Source organism: Taudactylus pleione, unplaced genomic scaffold (assembly GCF_031769625.1).
Source record: "Taudactylus pleione unplaced genomic scaffold, aTauple2 ptg000085l, whole genome shotgun sequence".
Taxonomy (NCBI): Eukaryota; Metazoa; Chordata; class Amphibia; order Anura; family Myobatrachidae; genus Taudactylus; species Taudactylus pleione.
This window is the reverse complement of record NW_028284487.1, coordinates 17,368,120-17,385,170: the sequence shown is the minus strand read 5'-3', so window position 1 is coordinate 17,385,170 and position 17,051 is coordinate 17,368,120. Positions and strand designations below refer to the sequence as shown.

The 17,051-nt window shown below is 44.1% G+C and overlaps 1 protein-coding gene across 2 annotated transcripts; it reads right to left on the bottom strand.

Moving 5' to 3' along the window:
• Positions 1–3,201: 3,201 nt before the first annotated feature.
• Positions 3,202–16,186, bottom strand: STX5 (syntaxin 5). Of its 2 annotated transcripts, none has more exons than XM_088468446.1 (11): positions 16,038–16,186; positions 14,349–14,563; positions 13,686–13,756; positions 10,982–11,037; positions 10,302–10,372; positions 10,072–10,188; positions 8,018–8,074; positions 7,828–7,909; positions 7,516–7,616; positions 7,275–7,396; positions 3,202–4,293 (listed from the first exon to the last, which is right to left on the bottom strand). In XM_088468446.1, exons 2-11 carry the CDS (start codon positions 14,547–14,549, stop codon positions 4,134–4,136), a joined length of 1,038 nt encoding a protein of 345 aa, XP_088324572.1. In that variant the 5' UTR covers positions 14,550–14,563; positions 16,038–16,186; the 3' UTR covers positions 3,202–4,133. The 2 variants fall into 2 exon arrangements, with proteins under 2 accessions (XP_088324572.1, XP_088324573.1); XM_088468447.1 differs by lacking the exon at positions 16,038–16,186 and adding an exon at positions 15,902–15,979.
• Between the last annotated feature and the right edge of the window lie 865 nt (positions 16,187–17,051).

Genomic DNA, 17,051 nt, shown 5'->3' with positions numbered 1-17,051 from the left:
TATTGTCTGGCCATCCCTTCTTGTGAAAACCATAGAGGACAAACAAGGAGTCTGATTTCCGAAGAGATCTGGTACGGTCCACATAGACCCTGAGGGCCCGTACTACATTCAATGAGGCCTCACCTGCCGAGAGGTCTGGAGACTGAAAGACCAGTACAATAATTTCCTCATTAAAGTGGAAACTAGAAACCACCTTAGGGAGGAACCCAGGCCGAAGTACCGCCCTGTCCTGGTGAAATATCAGAAATGGGGAGTGACAGGATAGCACCCCTAAATCTGACACTCTGGGACGACACCACTGAAAATAGATCTGTCACACACTGTGAGAGCTCCGAGCAGAGGCTGGCTTACGCGATCTGAACATAGTGTTTACTACAGAGCTGGAGAATCCTTCGGACCTTAGGAGGGATGTCTCAAGAGCCACGCCATCCAAGACAGACGATCCAGGTCCAGGTAAAGGCAAGGACCTTGAGACAAAAGGTCCGGACGTTGAGGCACCAGTAACGGAGTGTCGATGGAGAGGCTCCGAAGATCTGAGTACCAGTGACGCCTGGGTCACGCTGGAGCCACCAGCAGGACAGTGCCTCCTTGTTTGAACTTCCAAATGACTCGAGGAAGAATGAGTATGTCAGATACTAGGCAGGAGCCAAAATACTATTCCTGGCTGATGCTTAAAGAAGCTGCAGGGAAATCATCTGCCTCAGATTTTACAATCACTTGGCATGGCTGGCTGAACTTTAAAGAGTCTTCTGAATACAAAATACATATCTCAACGCCTCTTAGGACATAGCGACCTTCTTCTTTTCTTCTTCCCCCATTATTTTTCCTTCTTTATGTATACTTTTTCTTTCTCAATTTTTATATATTTTACTTTATTAATTATGTTTGTTTTTATTTTATTTAGCAATGTTCAAAAATATGATTAAATACTAGTCGATCTGGGACTTTTTTCTTTCTCTTTTTTACTCCACGTTTTGTGATTATATTTGTCCATTGAATTTGTATTGTTATTTGTACTTATTTTGGTATTTATGTAGGCCGTTGTAGGCCATCTATGTACTATGCTATTTTTTATTTCAATAAAAACAGATTATACAAAAAAAAAGAAACTGCAGGGACACAGGCTCAAAAATGGCACAGTGTATGTGACAGACCACACAAAGATTTGTAATAAATGGGAGGTATCAGAAAAACACCCTGACAACACCATGTACTGTTAGGGTAGTAGATAGAATGCAAAGGTATAGTAGTATGTCCGACAGTATGAGTTAGAGACATAGACAAACAGCGCTAGCCCAAGTCACATATAATGCAGAGAAATCACCTGCACAATGGCACTAGAATTCAACTAGGCAGACTCAGTGTGTGGTAGGTTATAGTGCTACATACACTGACCAGGAGGTGAGGTATGTAGGGGGACCGGACTCTGTGACCTCCTGAGAGAGCTGCGACTTGCCAGTGAGAGAAATGGCCGCCGGAGACCTCAGAGGGGGCGTTTCCGTGGGAGAGCACTGAGCTGAGGGCCGCTAAACAGGGAAGGCTGCCTCCCGTGGCCGGCAATTAACCCCCGGGACGCCGGTTCCCATCCAGCTTCGAGTCCCTGGTGGAAGCGCGGGGTATATGGCCTGGCTCCACTGCCGTCATCCCCGGTCTGTCCCGAGATCAGGAGGAAAGGACTGCTATCAGGTGAATTCACTTCAAGCAGTGATCCGCCCCTGCCGTGATCTCCAGATCTGTACTGGCCTCACAGCACCGTCGGGGTGACGGAGCGGCAGCGCAGACGTCCTATCGACAGTCTGGCGCTGCACACTTTGAAGATATTTTTAAATGTTCTGGGGCTGTGAAACAGCCCTGCTGTGTCTACAGTGACCCGACTCTGGCCTGGCACCAAATGAAACTGAGGTGCCTTGAGGGCGGGGTACAGGGAGAGTGGCCCAATGCATCCTGGGAGCAAAAGTTTAACTGCGTGGTGCCCGGATGTCCAAACCATCACCTACACCCCCAATGTCTCCCTGGGGACCCTGAAGATAAACTTCAAATTTTATTTGACGGAATGTGTAAGGGTGATGTAATAAACACATCAGCTCTACACAACACAATCAAAACAATTATATGTCTGACTATTCATCATTTTATGATAAGCAGAGTTGAAGCAAAAACAGGTGTTCTGTTCATTTGTCTGTCTGTCCGGTTATGCATTCAGGCACCCCTGCACTGATTGGGGTGAAACCAACGTGAGGTGGTCCAGTTGAATCCTAGCCAGGTTTCAGGGGGGTTGGGGTCCCGGACGGACCTCCCGTTGGTGTATGCTGGGCAGAACTTTGACCCAGGGAGCCTGTTCTTGGCCTTCACCTGGATGGATATGGATGAAAACTTCACAGAGGGGCGGCAATTGGTCTGGGATGCCTAATGGAGTGGTTGGGGTCCCAGTCAGGCCTCACGGTGGAGTGCGCCGGGAAGAACTTTGACTCAGGGAGCCTGTTCTGGGTCTTTCACTGGATGGATTTAGACGACATCACATAATAAAACTTAATAACTTGAAGATTTAAACCTAGGCAACGTCGGGTACTTCAGCTACTCTGGTATAAAATGGGTAAAAAAAAAGCAGAAAAAAATAAACAATTGTGGCTGCTCAATGAATATGTTGTACACATAGAAATAACTAGAAAGGTCCCCCCTTACCGCAAGGAAAGCAGCTAAACATTTAACGAGGCTACGAATGCCAGGGCCAGTGTAGTGAGGACATTTTTTAAGTAATTTAGTATTCCTTTCTCTAAACAATGCCCAAGTAAACTAGAATGTTGTAGCTACTATATTCTTTTATATAGGAAAGCTTTATAAGAATATACAGCTCCTCGCTACTGAACTCATGTTTTTTTTATCAAGTAAAGTCCTATTGTATAGGGCCGTTGCTAAATTTGCTTTATTTTATTATCACTTATGACACTTTGACCTTTCTATTTTATATGCAACAAAAATATAATTTATTTTATAATTTTGTCTATTTTTGGCATGATGCTTGCCCTCATCCTGCACTGTCATTGTCTTCAATCTGTTCACAATTTATTTTCATACACACAACAAACCCACAAAAGTACATGCCTGAACCAAAAGCACCTATTGCTTTCTATGCCCTACAAACTTCCAGGAACAAACAGTGCACAGAATTCTTGTTTCAGCAATGAACAACACAAACACGAGTTACTGAGCTGAAATGTGTATTTTTCTCGGCATTCCGCGCTATATACATTTTGTACATTGTTTGAAGAGCACAGTCTTCACCTCAAACAAAACAGGGTAGGTTTATGGAATGTGTTAAAAAAAAATTTACCCTCCTCCCCAGGTCATTAATGCATCCCTGCGAGACTTTCCCCTGCAAGAGAGGGCAACACTTTGCCCGATGTGGTATCCATTCTTTTAATGTTAGAGTATTATTAATAATTTAAAAACAAAAACACAGTCTACAAGAGATTAAAACAAGAATGTGGTGTCTTTTATAGAGGCAGAGGAGCCTGGCCGATCCTTTCACATGCCTCAGACTGAGTTGAGGAGAGTTCCAGTAAGACACTTCAGAGAAGTTGGATTAAACTTTCCAACACACATACTTATCTAATCCCTTGATGAACATTGGCAAATATCACAGCCTGTGTATATATGAGCTATTCAGCCAAACGTGCATACATACACAAGCAATATATTCCCATACATACATTACATACATACAGTACTTTCACTCAATCCAATATACTCTCCACTTTCACTCAATTCACTGAGTGTGTGTGTGTGTGTATAATATATATCAGTCTAAAATCTATTTATATGTAAATATTGTCAATATATATTTATACATATACACACACACACACAGTTAGAAACCGTAGATCCTCTCACACTCTATTGTCCAAGGGTAGGCATCCCACTGTTCTACAGGTGTAGTAAAACAGTACAAAGACCATAGCATGTCCACCCCTAATCCTCACACGTCATCCGTCACTGACACACAGACCCCAGGCCATATACACACATCCACACACTCAAATGTTGACACTGTGATATTTCCTCCATTTTGTAGTACTGGGATGTCTGGAGGTAGCACGGGGTGTGTGGACAGTTTTGATTTTTAGGGGGATGCTTCAAGCCAGGAAGACCACAAAGATGATGAAGAAAACGATAAGTATAAGAAAGATCTTTATCATCAGCCAGCGGTTTGATGTTACGGATTGGAAGTATTTCAGGATCTCAGAGTGTGCGGCTTCCACATTTAGGTGTGTCTCTTCTACATTCCCATCAATTCTGGACAAAGAAAGAAAAAGAGGGTTAGAGATCGCAGGATGGAAACTATATTAAAATGTATACAAGATAAGATACATCCTTTAAATCCTAATAACATTCCTGTCGTGTATCACTTTTAGAAAGAAAAAGAAAAAAAAGCTAGCTGTAATCAGCATCCCGGTCATAAGGGAAGTGTGGGGTGAGGGGGGGGTGATGAAAGGGCCCATCTCATTGGTCGAGAAACACGTCAGGTGACTTATCTATACCAGGAAGAGCTGCTGGGAGTGTAGGACACAGACATCAGGAGCAAACATGTTGTACAGTCTACATATCGGAGAGAAACAGAGCGTGCTCTGTCCCAGTCTGGTGAGACATCGAGCGGCTACAGCAGGTTTATCCTAAACCGCTTACCGGGACACTGGTTACAGCCGGCTACTTTTATTACAGGGCTATCAGCTATGTTCACTACCAAGTATTGGAATTTAGAAGGGATAGAGCTTTACTTTTGCATGATTTCTGCTTGTCCCATCTGCAGCTCTATCCTAATGAGTATAATCCATTCTTCACCTGCTGACTACTAACACTGCTAACAATGTGCTATATGCTGCTATTTACAAAGACTAATTATCATCTCTCAGCTTGTCAGCATTTCAAGGGAAGACAATTGTCTCACATATTAAACCTCTGACTGACACTCAGCGCTCTAAGAGGAATAGCATGGATCCATAGCATCCTGAGAAAGTGCCCTCCCTGTACTGAACTGTGCCAGTGGGGTATGGCCAGCCTGTGGGGGAATACTGAAGTGAAGTGAAAAACAGCAAATAGTGGCAGTATTGTGCTGGGCATTGAGGTTCCATGGGGGGAATAGAGTCTGACATTATGGGGTAGCTCCTTTAGCACTGCTTTATTTATTTATAGCACCTAGGATCTTACTTTTATCTCCTTTGAATCATTCTTATTCTTATTAGTCAATAGAGGAGATTGTATTATAGATTTTGATCATTTAACTTAAATTGACAGAATACATGTGCTAGAGTGAGATTCCACAGGGTACACAGCTTATTACTGCAATTACTGCCCCAAACAGCTATCACCTATGGGAAGCTCCCTTCTTAGCTATGCTCCTACTTAGCAAATATACATTGCACCTATATAAATGTGAGTACTACTAACCATGTTCTGTCTACCACCATTATTATTATTATTTCAGGTCTCCCAATATTTTTTTAAAAGCCCTTTCAAATTATACTTTGTGGTCATGCCTGAGAAATAGCAAAGCAGTGACTTTATTTTGAATCTCATACTTTATAATTGATGTTTAGGACTTTTCCTAAGATGTGTCACTTTTAAATCCATTGGAGCACAATGAATGAATGAGGAGAGAAGGAGGGAGGGGATCAAACAGGGGAAGGGGAGAGGAAAGTGACGATCAGAGAGGGCTGGTGACAGAAACTAATAAGAAAGGAGTGGACAGGGGCAAAGAGACGATCACAGGGTAGAGAGGAGGGAATTAAAGAGGTAAAAAGTTAATGTAATCAATCTCACAGGCAAGGGGAGGTGACAGATGATCACAGAGAGGGAGGACCAGAGGGGAAGACAATCTGGGCAACTTGAGGGAGCATACAATGTAGAAACGCATCTCAGATCTATAACTTATTTAGGATATAGAGCAAACAAACTGAGATAAAACTAACAGGCGGCCATCATACTGTGCAGCACCCCATGAATTCCGGAACCCTGGATGGCGCCCTCTGTCCAATTTGCCGCCCGGAGCTCATGCTCCACTGGAACCACCCTCACTACTCCCCTGAGCGCTCCACCAGCATTAATACTATCTTCCACGGATGTATATCGACAGTAGTTTTTTAAGCTAATGGCAATTATTTTAGGATTTGTGTGCACACAGATTCTTTTTTATTAATATTATTATCATTTGTATTTGTAATACCATTGTCCTATGTGCGGTCTTTTGATATTATTGCACAGGTATCATCTATTTCTTTTCTTTTTTTTTTTTTTTTTATCTTTACTGGTGCAACTTCAATAAAACACCACTTATTGTTTTGTATGACTTTTGGGATCTAGCATCCCTAACTTTTGAGGTGAGCAGCAGGATTACTGAGTGTGGTATTTGTACAATATATTTATTAACTCTAAAGGGGTTTATATTCTGGTTGGACACATTCACTTTAGCGCCAATTTTTTTGTTTCCCATCTTACTGCTCTGTATCATTTTTAACCTATATTTATAAGGCATCATAAGGAGTGCATACACATATATAAAGGGCCTGATTCTGAGTCACATGCAACACTAAATGTGGCCACATATAGTGATCATTAGCAAACTGTACCTGCCTCATGGGCTGCACACACATTTATGCAAACTTACGATCGAGTCTTAAGCATCTTGGTCTTTATTCTGCGGCTGCTAAATGGGCAGCAACAATGCGAACACACACACAAGAGAAGCGTTTTGTGGAGTGCTGGGGTGTGTCCTGGGTGTACAGCAGAGTTACAATCTATTCTTTTATGCAAAGAGGACACCAAACTCAGACAGATCTACACCTAGCATGGCGTAGGTGCAAGTGTCAATGATAATGATGCTAGCCACTATCGCGGATGGAAGAGTGGGGTGCAAAGATACACAAGACCCAGAACAGGTCTATAGTTGCAATAGTAATAGGCGTCTGCATCTATATTATAGAGTGTACAAATTAGAAAGTTAATAGACATTTGTGCATATGCAATCATAATAAAGTCAGAGCTGGCTGAAATCTGTAACCCTGTTGATGGGTGCTAGCAGGCAGGTTCAGAGCCACTAAACATGGGAGGGGTGGACAATAGCAAAAGTGACAAAAGGAACAGTACATGAGGGAAGAGCGTCCAGTTACTGATAGTTTACACTTCCCATAGGTTGTTGACAAACAAGGGTGACACGGAGAAGCAAGTCATTGTGCTGGGACATTAATTCAGCTCCAATACTGGGTTATTGAGGTCATTACCTTTGTATAGTTTCCTCCTGCTCCTTTACCATATGAGCCAACTGTTGGAAAATGGAGCCCAATTCAACTATGGTGGATTCTATATTCTGCATTGTGTCTGCTCGGCTCTGAATATAGGAATCCTGAAAGGAAAAATAAAATTGTACTAGTGAAGCATACAGATGTTACATGTTTACTCCATCTATGAATCCCCTTTATACCTTTAATCCCCTCATGCATAGTCATATTCCCTTGCTCCTACCTGCTCATCTATGAGCTGCAGCTGTTGGCTAACTTTAGAATCCATCTCTATTGTCACTTCTCCATGTCTGCGGGAGTCATCCTGGAGGAGAACTGAAGGACCTGGAAATATAAATGGAAAATGAGAAAAGCAGGCTTGGGATAGAACATTGGAAATATGGACAACAGAACAGGCCAGGACAGGCAGGATTAAAGATAGAGCAAGAGGAGCCACGCATTCACAGACAGACAATGATAAATCAGTATAGGATTGATCACCGTTTCATACAATAGGGCTGTAATAGACAGAAAGACAGACATTATGACATATTACCCATGCTATTATGATGGAGGGGTAGGGCAGAGACCTGACCCTGAGAGAACTGCTCCCTGCGACTCCGCTGCTGCTTTAGATTCTGGGGTTAAAAAGAAATACTGATTTAGATTACTGCAGAACAAGTTGGCCTAACAAAAAGGACTTTTCCCCTCTCTTAAATCTGATGCAAGGAATTCCAAAACCTCACCTCTGTCCTTACTTCCAAAACAGACTTGAAATCATTAGACATTGATGCCAGTTTTGACTAGAAAAACAAAGAAAAAAAAATTATATATACATATTGAAAAATATTTGAAAATAATACATTAATGGAATACAGGTTACAGCATAGTCACATATTTATATACAGATTACACATTTGTGTGTTCACTGGGGAAGAGTAAGGAAACCATGATTCATTGGTCATTTATACTCCACAAGTGAGCAATTTGGGCTCTACACTTAGTCCATAGACCAGGGGTTCCCAACCACGGTCCTCAAGGCACACTAAAGCTGACCACACATCTAAAGATTATCTGTCCAAACAGCCAACTAGTTGATTGGTTGGAAAGAAAATCTGGTAAGGATTGAAAGCAAATGACAATCAACAATTTGCTCCCAAACGCCGGAAAATGGATCAAAACTGTTGTTTGTTAAATGTTTGATCTAAACAATTTGTTCAAACTTGTCTGACGCCCATTTTCATCTGTTTTCTGGCATTTAGGAACAAATTGCTGATCATCAGTTACTCCCATACCTTACCAGATTTTCATTCCAATCAATCAACTAGTTGGCTGGTTGGACAGATAATCTTTAGATGTGTGGCCAGCTTTACAGTCCAGATTTTAAGGATAACCATACTTGAGCACAGCTGACTTAGGGGGTCATTCAGACCCACTCGTGAGCGGCTGTCCGCTCGCAAGTGGGTCGATGGTCCCCACTGCGCATGCGCACGACGGAGGAGCTCCGTCGTGCGCATGCGCGAGACCCGACGAGCGAAGGACTTTCCTTCGCTCGGAGTGTCTCATCAAAGGGGGCGTGCTGTCGATGGTGACTGACAGCACGCCCCCTTTGGTGGGCGTGCCGGGGGGGGGTGGCTGCCAGACGGAGGCATTCCCAAGGGAACGCCTGCCGTCTGAAGCCGGCCCCACTGACATCACTAGTGATGTCAGTGGGAGTGATTTTGGCTCTGATAGAGCCAAAATCACTCCTGGGCTTGCGGTTGAAAAACCCAACCGCAGGCTTTTACTCGCAGTTCCGATGGTCAAGACCATCGCGACCATCATTTTGCACGCTCGTATATGCTGTGGGTGGTGACCCACAGCTATACGAGCGTCCAGGAGGAAGCTCCATATTAATGGAGGTGGGCCCTGATTCAGAGCGAGCGCTCTGGTCAGAGCGTCCGGCTCTGAATCAGGGTCTTAATTAGTACCTCAGTTATTTTGACTTAACTATCCATGCTTAACCATGGATATCACTAAAACCAGGACTGTTAGTGAGCCTTGAGGACCGAGGTTGGGAATCACTGCCATAGACTATACCTCCCATCATGCTAAGAAGCGATTTGCACGTATTTACACACAGTTCCAAGCGTGAGGAATATCTTGTTTCTATGGATTTCTGGGAATGATACCAGTTGTTATAGACTAACCTAGATCACTTGACTGCGCTATAGTACAATATACAAGTCCACCATAACCTCTAGGTAAACTCTAGTGCACAGGTTCTCAAACTCGGTCCTCAGGACCCCAAATAGTTCATGTTTTCTAGATCTACTCACAAAATCACAAGTGACATAATTAGCTCCACCTGTGGATCTTTTAAAATGTGTCAGTGAGTACTGAATACACCTGGACACCTGCTGGATGACTTGGAAAATGTAAACTGTGTTGAATCCTTAGCACCGAGTTTGAGAACCACTGTTCTAGGGTTCTATACAATAGAATCCAGTGGTCTATATTTTGCAATGACGAGTTCTAACATTGCCAAAACAGATGAAGGGGTAACTATGGCTCTGCATCTCTAACAGCAGGTATGCTGATAAACAGTTGTACTAAATGCACAGATGGTCACAATGGTCAACAAGGAGCATTCTACAGTTCTCTATCCAAAATTTACAGAGCGAAAGGTTAAATTATCTGGCTCTATGCAATAATAGAATTTGTTTTAATCTGACTATGAATAGCTGATACTATAATTAATTGAGCAGCTAGGGAGGGTGTAGTTGATCAGTTTCAGTACACTACATACTTATCACCTCACCTGAAGAGAGACCACCACAGTATTAGAGTGAGTCTGAAGATGCTTTCCACTCTGACTGCCACGAGCTCTAACAAATGACTGTAACTGTGCAATCTGCTGATTCAAGCTACCAATGTCCTGCGTAAGAGAATACAGGTATATACGTTAGAAACAATCACAGAGATAAAAATTTTATATGCGCCTTATGTATGACACACGTACATATGTATATTATTAATACAGACTCTTACTTGCTTAATAATGTATGTTAGTTCCTCAATTTCCACAGCTTTGTCATCGAAAAGAGACTTTCTTTTAGCCACTTAGGAGGAAGATGAGATAATCAGCATAAAAGGTTTTAAACTTTTCAGCCTACCACCAGAAAATAAATATAACACACACACACACACACACACACACGCACGCACGCACGCACGCACACGTTGTGAAGCACTTCAGTGAAAAGTCCTGATGCTGTCATAAAGTTATCCCAGAGCTGCCCCCACTTCTAGTCTAAAGGCAGGAAGAGAGGCAGGCCTTTCCACCTTGTCACCCTAGTAGTGTATGCTTGGGATTCTCCCATTGCTGAGTTAACAAAATGAATGCAGCAAGGCTTCTCACTGAGGTCTTGTACAACAGGAGCAGTTATATTTATGGTAAGTGGTTTATGGTCCTTTCTTTCTTCTTCCTCCAATTAGATATTTGCATCATGATATCATCAAATTACAGGCTATCCCTTGCTCAACAGCCAACAAATAACAGAGGAGGATTATACCTGTAGTAAACGACTCTAATAAAAGCACCACAAATACACGTATCTTTCACTAATAGAAGTTTATTAAAAAACTATATAGATATTTTTATTATAACACATCAGCGTTCATACACGTATACTCATATCTGAAGCAGTTTCTGCATTTTACAAACTTACATATCGTCAACTTTTCCAACTTGCTAAATGTGTTGCTGAGATCCTTCCCGATGCGTCTGCAGAACAGAGAATGCCAAATAAAACAGGTTGGATATGTGAACTGGGTTTCATCTCCTTACATCAGATATACAGGAGCTCCTAATCACTGATCTGTGTAACTACAGGGGACCCTGCTCCTCCCACTATCCGTCAGTCTGTGGCTTTTTGTTTTATTTTAATTTCCTCTGGTCCAGGGGTTCTCAAACTTTTTTGCTCTGGGACCCCCGTCTAACAATAAAAATGATTACAGGACCCCAGCAAGTTACTGCAGAATGACTGCCACACATGCGTGGTCAGCAGACCGCTCATGCACAGTAGCACTATGGAGATGCAAAACTTAAGTGAGGTATCTGCTAATGCAGGGGCAGAACTATGGGAGACAATTGCCCACAATATAGTCACCCCACTTAAGAAGCACTGGGTGACGGGGAGGCAGAGGTTGTCGAGTGACGGAGAGGCAGTGGGTGGCAGGGAGAAGCAAAGGATGGCAGTGGGTGAGGGGGAGGCAGTGGGTGGCAGTGAGAAGCAGTCGGTGACAGGGGGAGGAAGTGGGTGAAATAGAGAGGCAGTGGGTGGCAAGGAGCAGCAAAGGGTGTCAGGGAAGACAGTGGGTGACTGGGGACGCAAAGGGTGACATAGGAGGCAGTGGGTAATGGAGAATGAGTGGCTCACATGGGGAGGCAGAGGATGACAGAGAGAGACAGAGGGTGGCAGGGGTGACTGGATGACAGGTAGAGACAGAGGGTGATGGGGGGAGGCAGATTATGGCATGGAAAGGCAGAGAGTGACTGGGGAGGCAATAGGTGACATAGGAGGCAGTGAGTAATAGGGAGAAGCATTGGTTGACAGGGGGAGGCAGAGAGGCAGGGAGAAGCAGAGGATGGCAGGGTGTGGCAAGGAGCAGCAAAGGGTGGCAGGGAAGACAGTGAGTGACTGGGGAGGTAGTGGGAGGCTAAGGGTGACATAGGACACAGTGGGTAACAGGGAGAACCAGTGGGTGACGGGGATGTAGTAGATGAGAAAGACAGAGGGTGCAGTGCGTTTCAAGGGGGAGGCAGTGGATGACAGGGGGGAGGCAATGGGTTTTTAATAAATGTGTTTTTTTCTGTTCCCCCCCCCCCTCCAGTTTCCACACTGTGGACCTCATTCAGAGTCGGTCGTAGCGGCCGCACGGTCGTACGCCACCGATGTTCGCTAAACTGCGCATGCGTAAAGTTCGCAATGCGCGCGCGCAAACTAGCTGCTACGATCAGAAATTTCTCTCTCCTTGAACACAGCCAGGTCGGTAGTTTGAGTGACAGGATGAGGCGTTTGTGGGTGGTAACAGGGGAAGGTGCTCGAAAACGGGGGAGTGGAGATCCGAACGCAGGCATGCATAATTATGCGAACAGCGTTTTATGGGAGTGCATAATTAACAAAGTAGTGTCATAGCACACGTGACATGGGAGGTTTTTACACTGACATGATCGTAGAGCTTAAGAGAGGGTATGGTCAACCTTAAGCTCTACGACCAGTTCCAATGGTTCCCGATGGTCTCGAATAATCCTTATATGCCCGGAGATGACGTGTAATGCGTACGAGAAGGGGCCGTACTTTTGTGTCTTCCGGCCGCTTCCTCCCCTTGGTCGGCCAGCTACCGATACGATCTTAAGGACGCAACTTGCGAGTGCATCGTTTGCATATCCGGACGCTTTTCCCGTACGACCGTAACGACCGACTCTGAATGAGGTCCTGTGTGCTCCCCTGTTCCCCCATAGGGTCTGTGCTTGGCACTCTCCTCATTCCTCCTCCTGGTGAAGTTTCTTCTCCCTACACAGCAATCAACACACATTCTGTGTCCTCCCACCCGGGCAGCAGCGGTCCCCCAGGCTGCACCTACTTAACAACATCTGCACAGACTGCAGAGAGAGTCTGGCAGCTGGCTCCTCTGAATCTGTCTGCTGCTGAGGCTTGCTGCCTGTGTGTCAGTTTCTGCTGCTCGGCAGGACGACAAGAGAAGCTGAGCACTGGGGTGGGACGGGGCTACCTGATGACTCCTCGGATCTCTCAGCCAGTGATCCGAGGAGTCTGAAATAACAGACAGTTCAACTGGTTTCACTCTCCTCAGAGGGGTCATCAACCTCACCCCATGTGAGTCGCGACCCCAAGCTGAGATGGCCGCGACCCACTTTGGGGTCACGAACCACAGTTTGAGAACTGCTGCTCTAGTCAAATCAATGAACTGCCCTGTCCTGTAGGAGCCCTGCCCTCACTATTATTATCTTTCATTCATAATTACGACCATAGTAATACAAGTCAGAATGTCACTGCTTATACAAGATTAGTGTAGTAAAATCTTGTTGCTCAGAACATTCCAATCATATGATTGGCTAATAAACTGGGGACATTCCAGTGGAACAATTGTAGAAAACAATAAGGTTATCTGGTCCTAATATATATATTATATACACACACACACACAGTATATATCAGGTTATCATGGGAGAAAGAGAAAAAATAAAATGGAAAAACACGTAGTGGCTATGATGACAGCATAGAAAGTGAAAGTGGAAGAAAAATTGAATGATACAAAAACAAAGAATAAGGTAGGGAATTATAGAGAAGCAGTAGGCAATACAGGTAGTATAGATGTTAATAAAGATAAAGAGGGAATGGAGCTTCTTACTTAGCCATAAGAGTGAAGTCGCTTCTCTGTTTCACAGCATTGAGACTGGGGTTGGACAGCTGAACCCCATTCTGTAAATCAAAGCATACCGAGTGAGATAAGCAGATACATTTCCCGCACATTGTTTTCAATACACTCTTTCTAATGCCTTGTAACCAGGATTAATGAGCAATTTCCAACTAGCAATCTTTATAGAATCTTAAAATGGAACAAAAACAATTATTTTTGTTATAGTAAATAAAGGGGCATATAGGACTCTTAAACTTCGAAACAACTGTTTACTTGTCAAATCACTCAGATGTTTGACCCCTTATACCATGTCATTGATTTCAATGAATAAGTAAACCATCAGGGTAGCAATATAAAGAGGAAGGAAGGAATAGAAGATTTCCAAGTAAGTTTCCTGCATTTCATTTACCAAATACACTTCTGTGGTACAGTATACACTGCATGGTCCCAACCACTCAGTAACAGTAGGGATAGAAGAGCAGATATAAGTCAGTATGAAACAACCATTTATCATGTTCACATATAGTTAGATGCTTCTTTGACAGCATTACTTTTCACGTGAAGGAAGTCTTCACAAAAGGTATTTTAACATGTCCTCTATTGCCTTTGTAAAATTAACCATGTTGCCCATTTTGTGACTTCTACCACACTGACCTGGCGTCCACGTAAAGACTTGCAAGCAGACATGAACTCAGCAGTGCGGTCCCGGCAAGACATGATGTCAGTTGGTGGCACAAGAACAGGGGGAGATGAAGCTTCTGTGGAGGTTTGGGAGGGCAGGACCTGGGTTTGGGGAGGTCCTACGTATACTCCGTTCTCAGTGTTGCGGGAACCGAGACGTTTACGAGCGTTCATGGGTCCTGGGCCGGCTAAAAAGAAAAACTAATATTATTCCATGGAAAGCATTACATTATTTTCAAAAAGGGCACAAGTCTGCACAGTAATAAAAGATCTATGATACAAAGCCTTAAAATATCTAACCAATAATATGGTTTTGCCACAAATTACTGGTAATAAAAACATTGTTAATTGTTGCTTGCATCCCAATGAGGCGAGAGCAAAATTCTTTACCTATACATTATACTGAAACATAACATTCGATTCTAATAAAGAAACTTTGTGGCTAATTATAAGCAATTATCTACCTTCCCCATTTCCCATCTCCGCAGGTTGACTATGTTTTACGAACAATCCCAATCTCAAGATGGGAACACACTATATGATGTGTGACCCAGCAGACGGTGCAATGCAATATAATGATACATCACTTGCGCCGTTCACACTGATCGATCCGGTGTGCGAAGCTGTGATTTGCCATTACATGCCACATGTAACAGCACCAGATCGTTCACCATATCGACCCATCTGCAGTGCAGCAAAGAAAATAGGACTATGCGATGAACGACCGTCAAGCACTCGCGATTGGGCTTACGCACAGCACAATCCGTACGATATATCATTCTGATTTGCATCAGTATATATAATGTATAGTGTATACCCAGCTTTACACTCTACCCACTACAGTGGCAACACACTCCTCTTAGTTACAGGATGTGGAGTAGGATGCTGGTGAACCAAATACGGCCTGGCTTAGTGATTCATGCACATGGCCATGAAACAGATCTACAAATCTGTAGTACTTTAGGGAGCATAAGACCCAACTATCCCTATTACCTCAGCGTGTGCGCAGCAGACAAGCGGCATAAGTTATCGCTCTACTGCTACCTTTCCTTCCCTGTATGCCCTCCGTGCCTGCATGGCTACAGATTTGTACAAAATAATAATCTGTAGGTGAAAGTCAGTGGCCTAATTTATCAGGAGCACAAAGCAAAGGCAACAAGGGTGAAGTCAAATGTAATTTTACAGGTACAATTTAATGTTTATCCTCATCTCAGACAGTGCACAAATGCCATCTAGCACTCTCTATCAGATGTATCAAACCTTCTGAAGAGAACAGGTGGGGAAGTTGCCCATAGCAATCAATTAGATACTAGCTATCATAAATCTAGTGCTTCTGTAAATGGATAGCTAGTATCTGATTGGTTGCTATGGTCCACTTCTCTTTAGAAGGTTTGATACATGTCCTCCTGACAATGCCATCTCTCAGCACATACCTAATGCCTGTGACATAAAGCAGAGGTAGCAGTAGACGAGAGGCTCTAGTCATAAATTTGTGCTGTCACACAGAGACCCGTGAAACTAAATACCCTTAGTCCAGCAACTCCTTGTTATGATGTCGACTGTAACCAAAACCAGTGAAAGCCCCCTCTGCTCCGGCTGCCCTCTCTGAGTGACGTAAGGTGCCGTCATTTGTACAATTTATTTAGGGTGACTGATACTTACGGTTCTTTCTACGTCACAATTCCACGTCCGTCTCACCGGCCACCACTGCTGATGACTTACTCTGTGCCGGAGGTTTCGCTGACGTCAGCGCCACGTACCCCAGCGTCACTGGCTGCTGCTGTACTTCTCCCGGCGCACGCTGATGACGCAGGTGGGCAAGGGGCGACGCGTTTCGCTTCAGTCAGCCAGCCTAAGGCTGAGACTGAAGTCAGTTAGTGTCGGCCCTGTCGTGGTGCAGGGAGTGTAGGTGAGGAAGCAGGAAGCACACAGCAGCAGGGCCGGGAAGAGTCAGCAATGTACGTCGTTCTATATTCACTATTCGCAGACTAATGGTTGGAGGATGAAAGATCAGCAGTAAAAAGGTCAAAAAGCAATAGATCGACACCAGATGAGACTGACAGATAATAAAGGTTGACATGGGAATGGTCAACACTTTATTTTAGGGTTAGGCTCTAGGAGGGATGGTTGGGGTTAGGTACCCTGACGGTTAGGGTAATGCTGGGTACACACTGGCAGTTGGCCAATGTATCGTGTGCTGGTCGGCCAGTGTATACCAGTGATATGTCTGTGAACGCCAGCCGCCCGCCCGTACACTTGTGTCCGGGGGGTCGTGGCACGATCCCCAGCCAGCGAGACTTGCAGACAGATGACAGATGATGGTTGTCAGTGTGTATGAACAACCATCATCTGTAGCTATATCTACAGATCACTTGATCTGCAGATCTATCTTTTAGGTGTGTATCCAGCATTCGGCACTTGCCGGAGGGTTAGGCTCTAGGAGGGACTATTGGGGGTTAGCTAGTTACCCCGACGGTTAGGTTTAGGCACTAGGAGGGACAGTTAGGGTTAGGCAACAAGGAGAGGGTTAGGGTTAGAAGAAAAACCATGTAGACAATCTTTATATTGACCATTCCCATGACAACCTTTTGTACCTGTGGACCTAGTGGGATGTAGTTTCAATCCCAGCTGTCGGAATGCTGGTGCTCAGAATGCCTGCTCCTGAATCCTGACAAC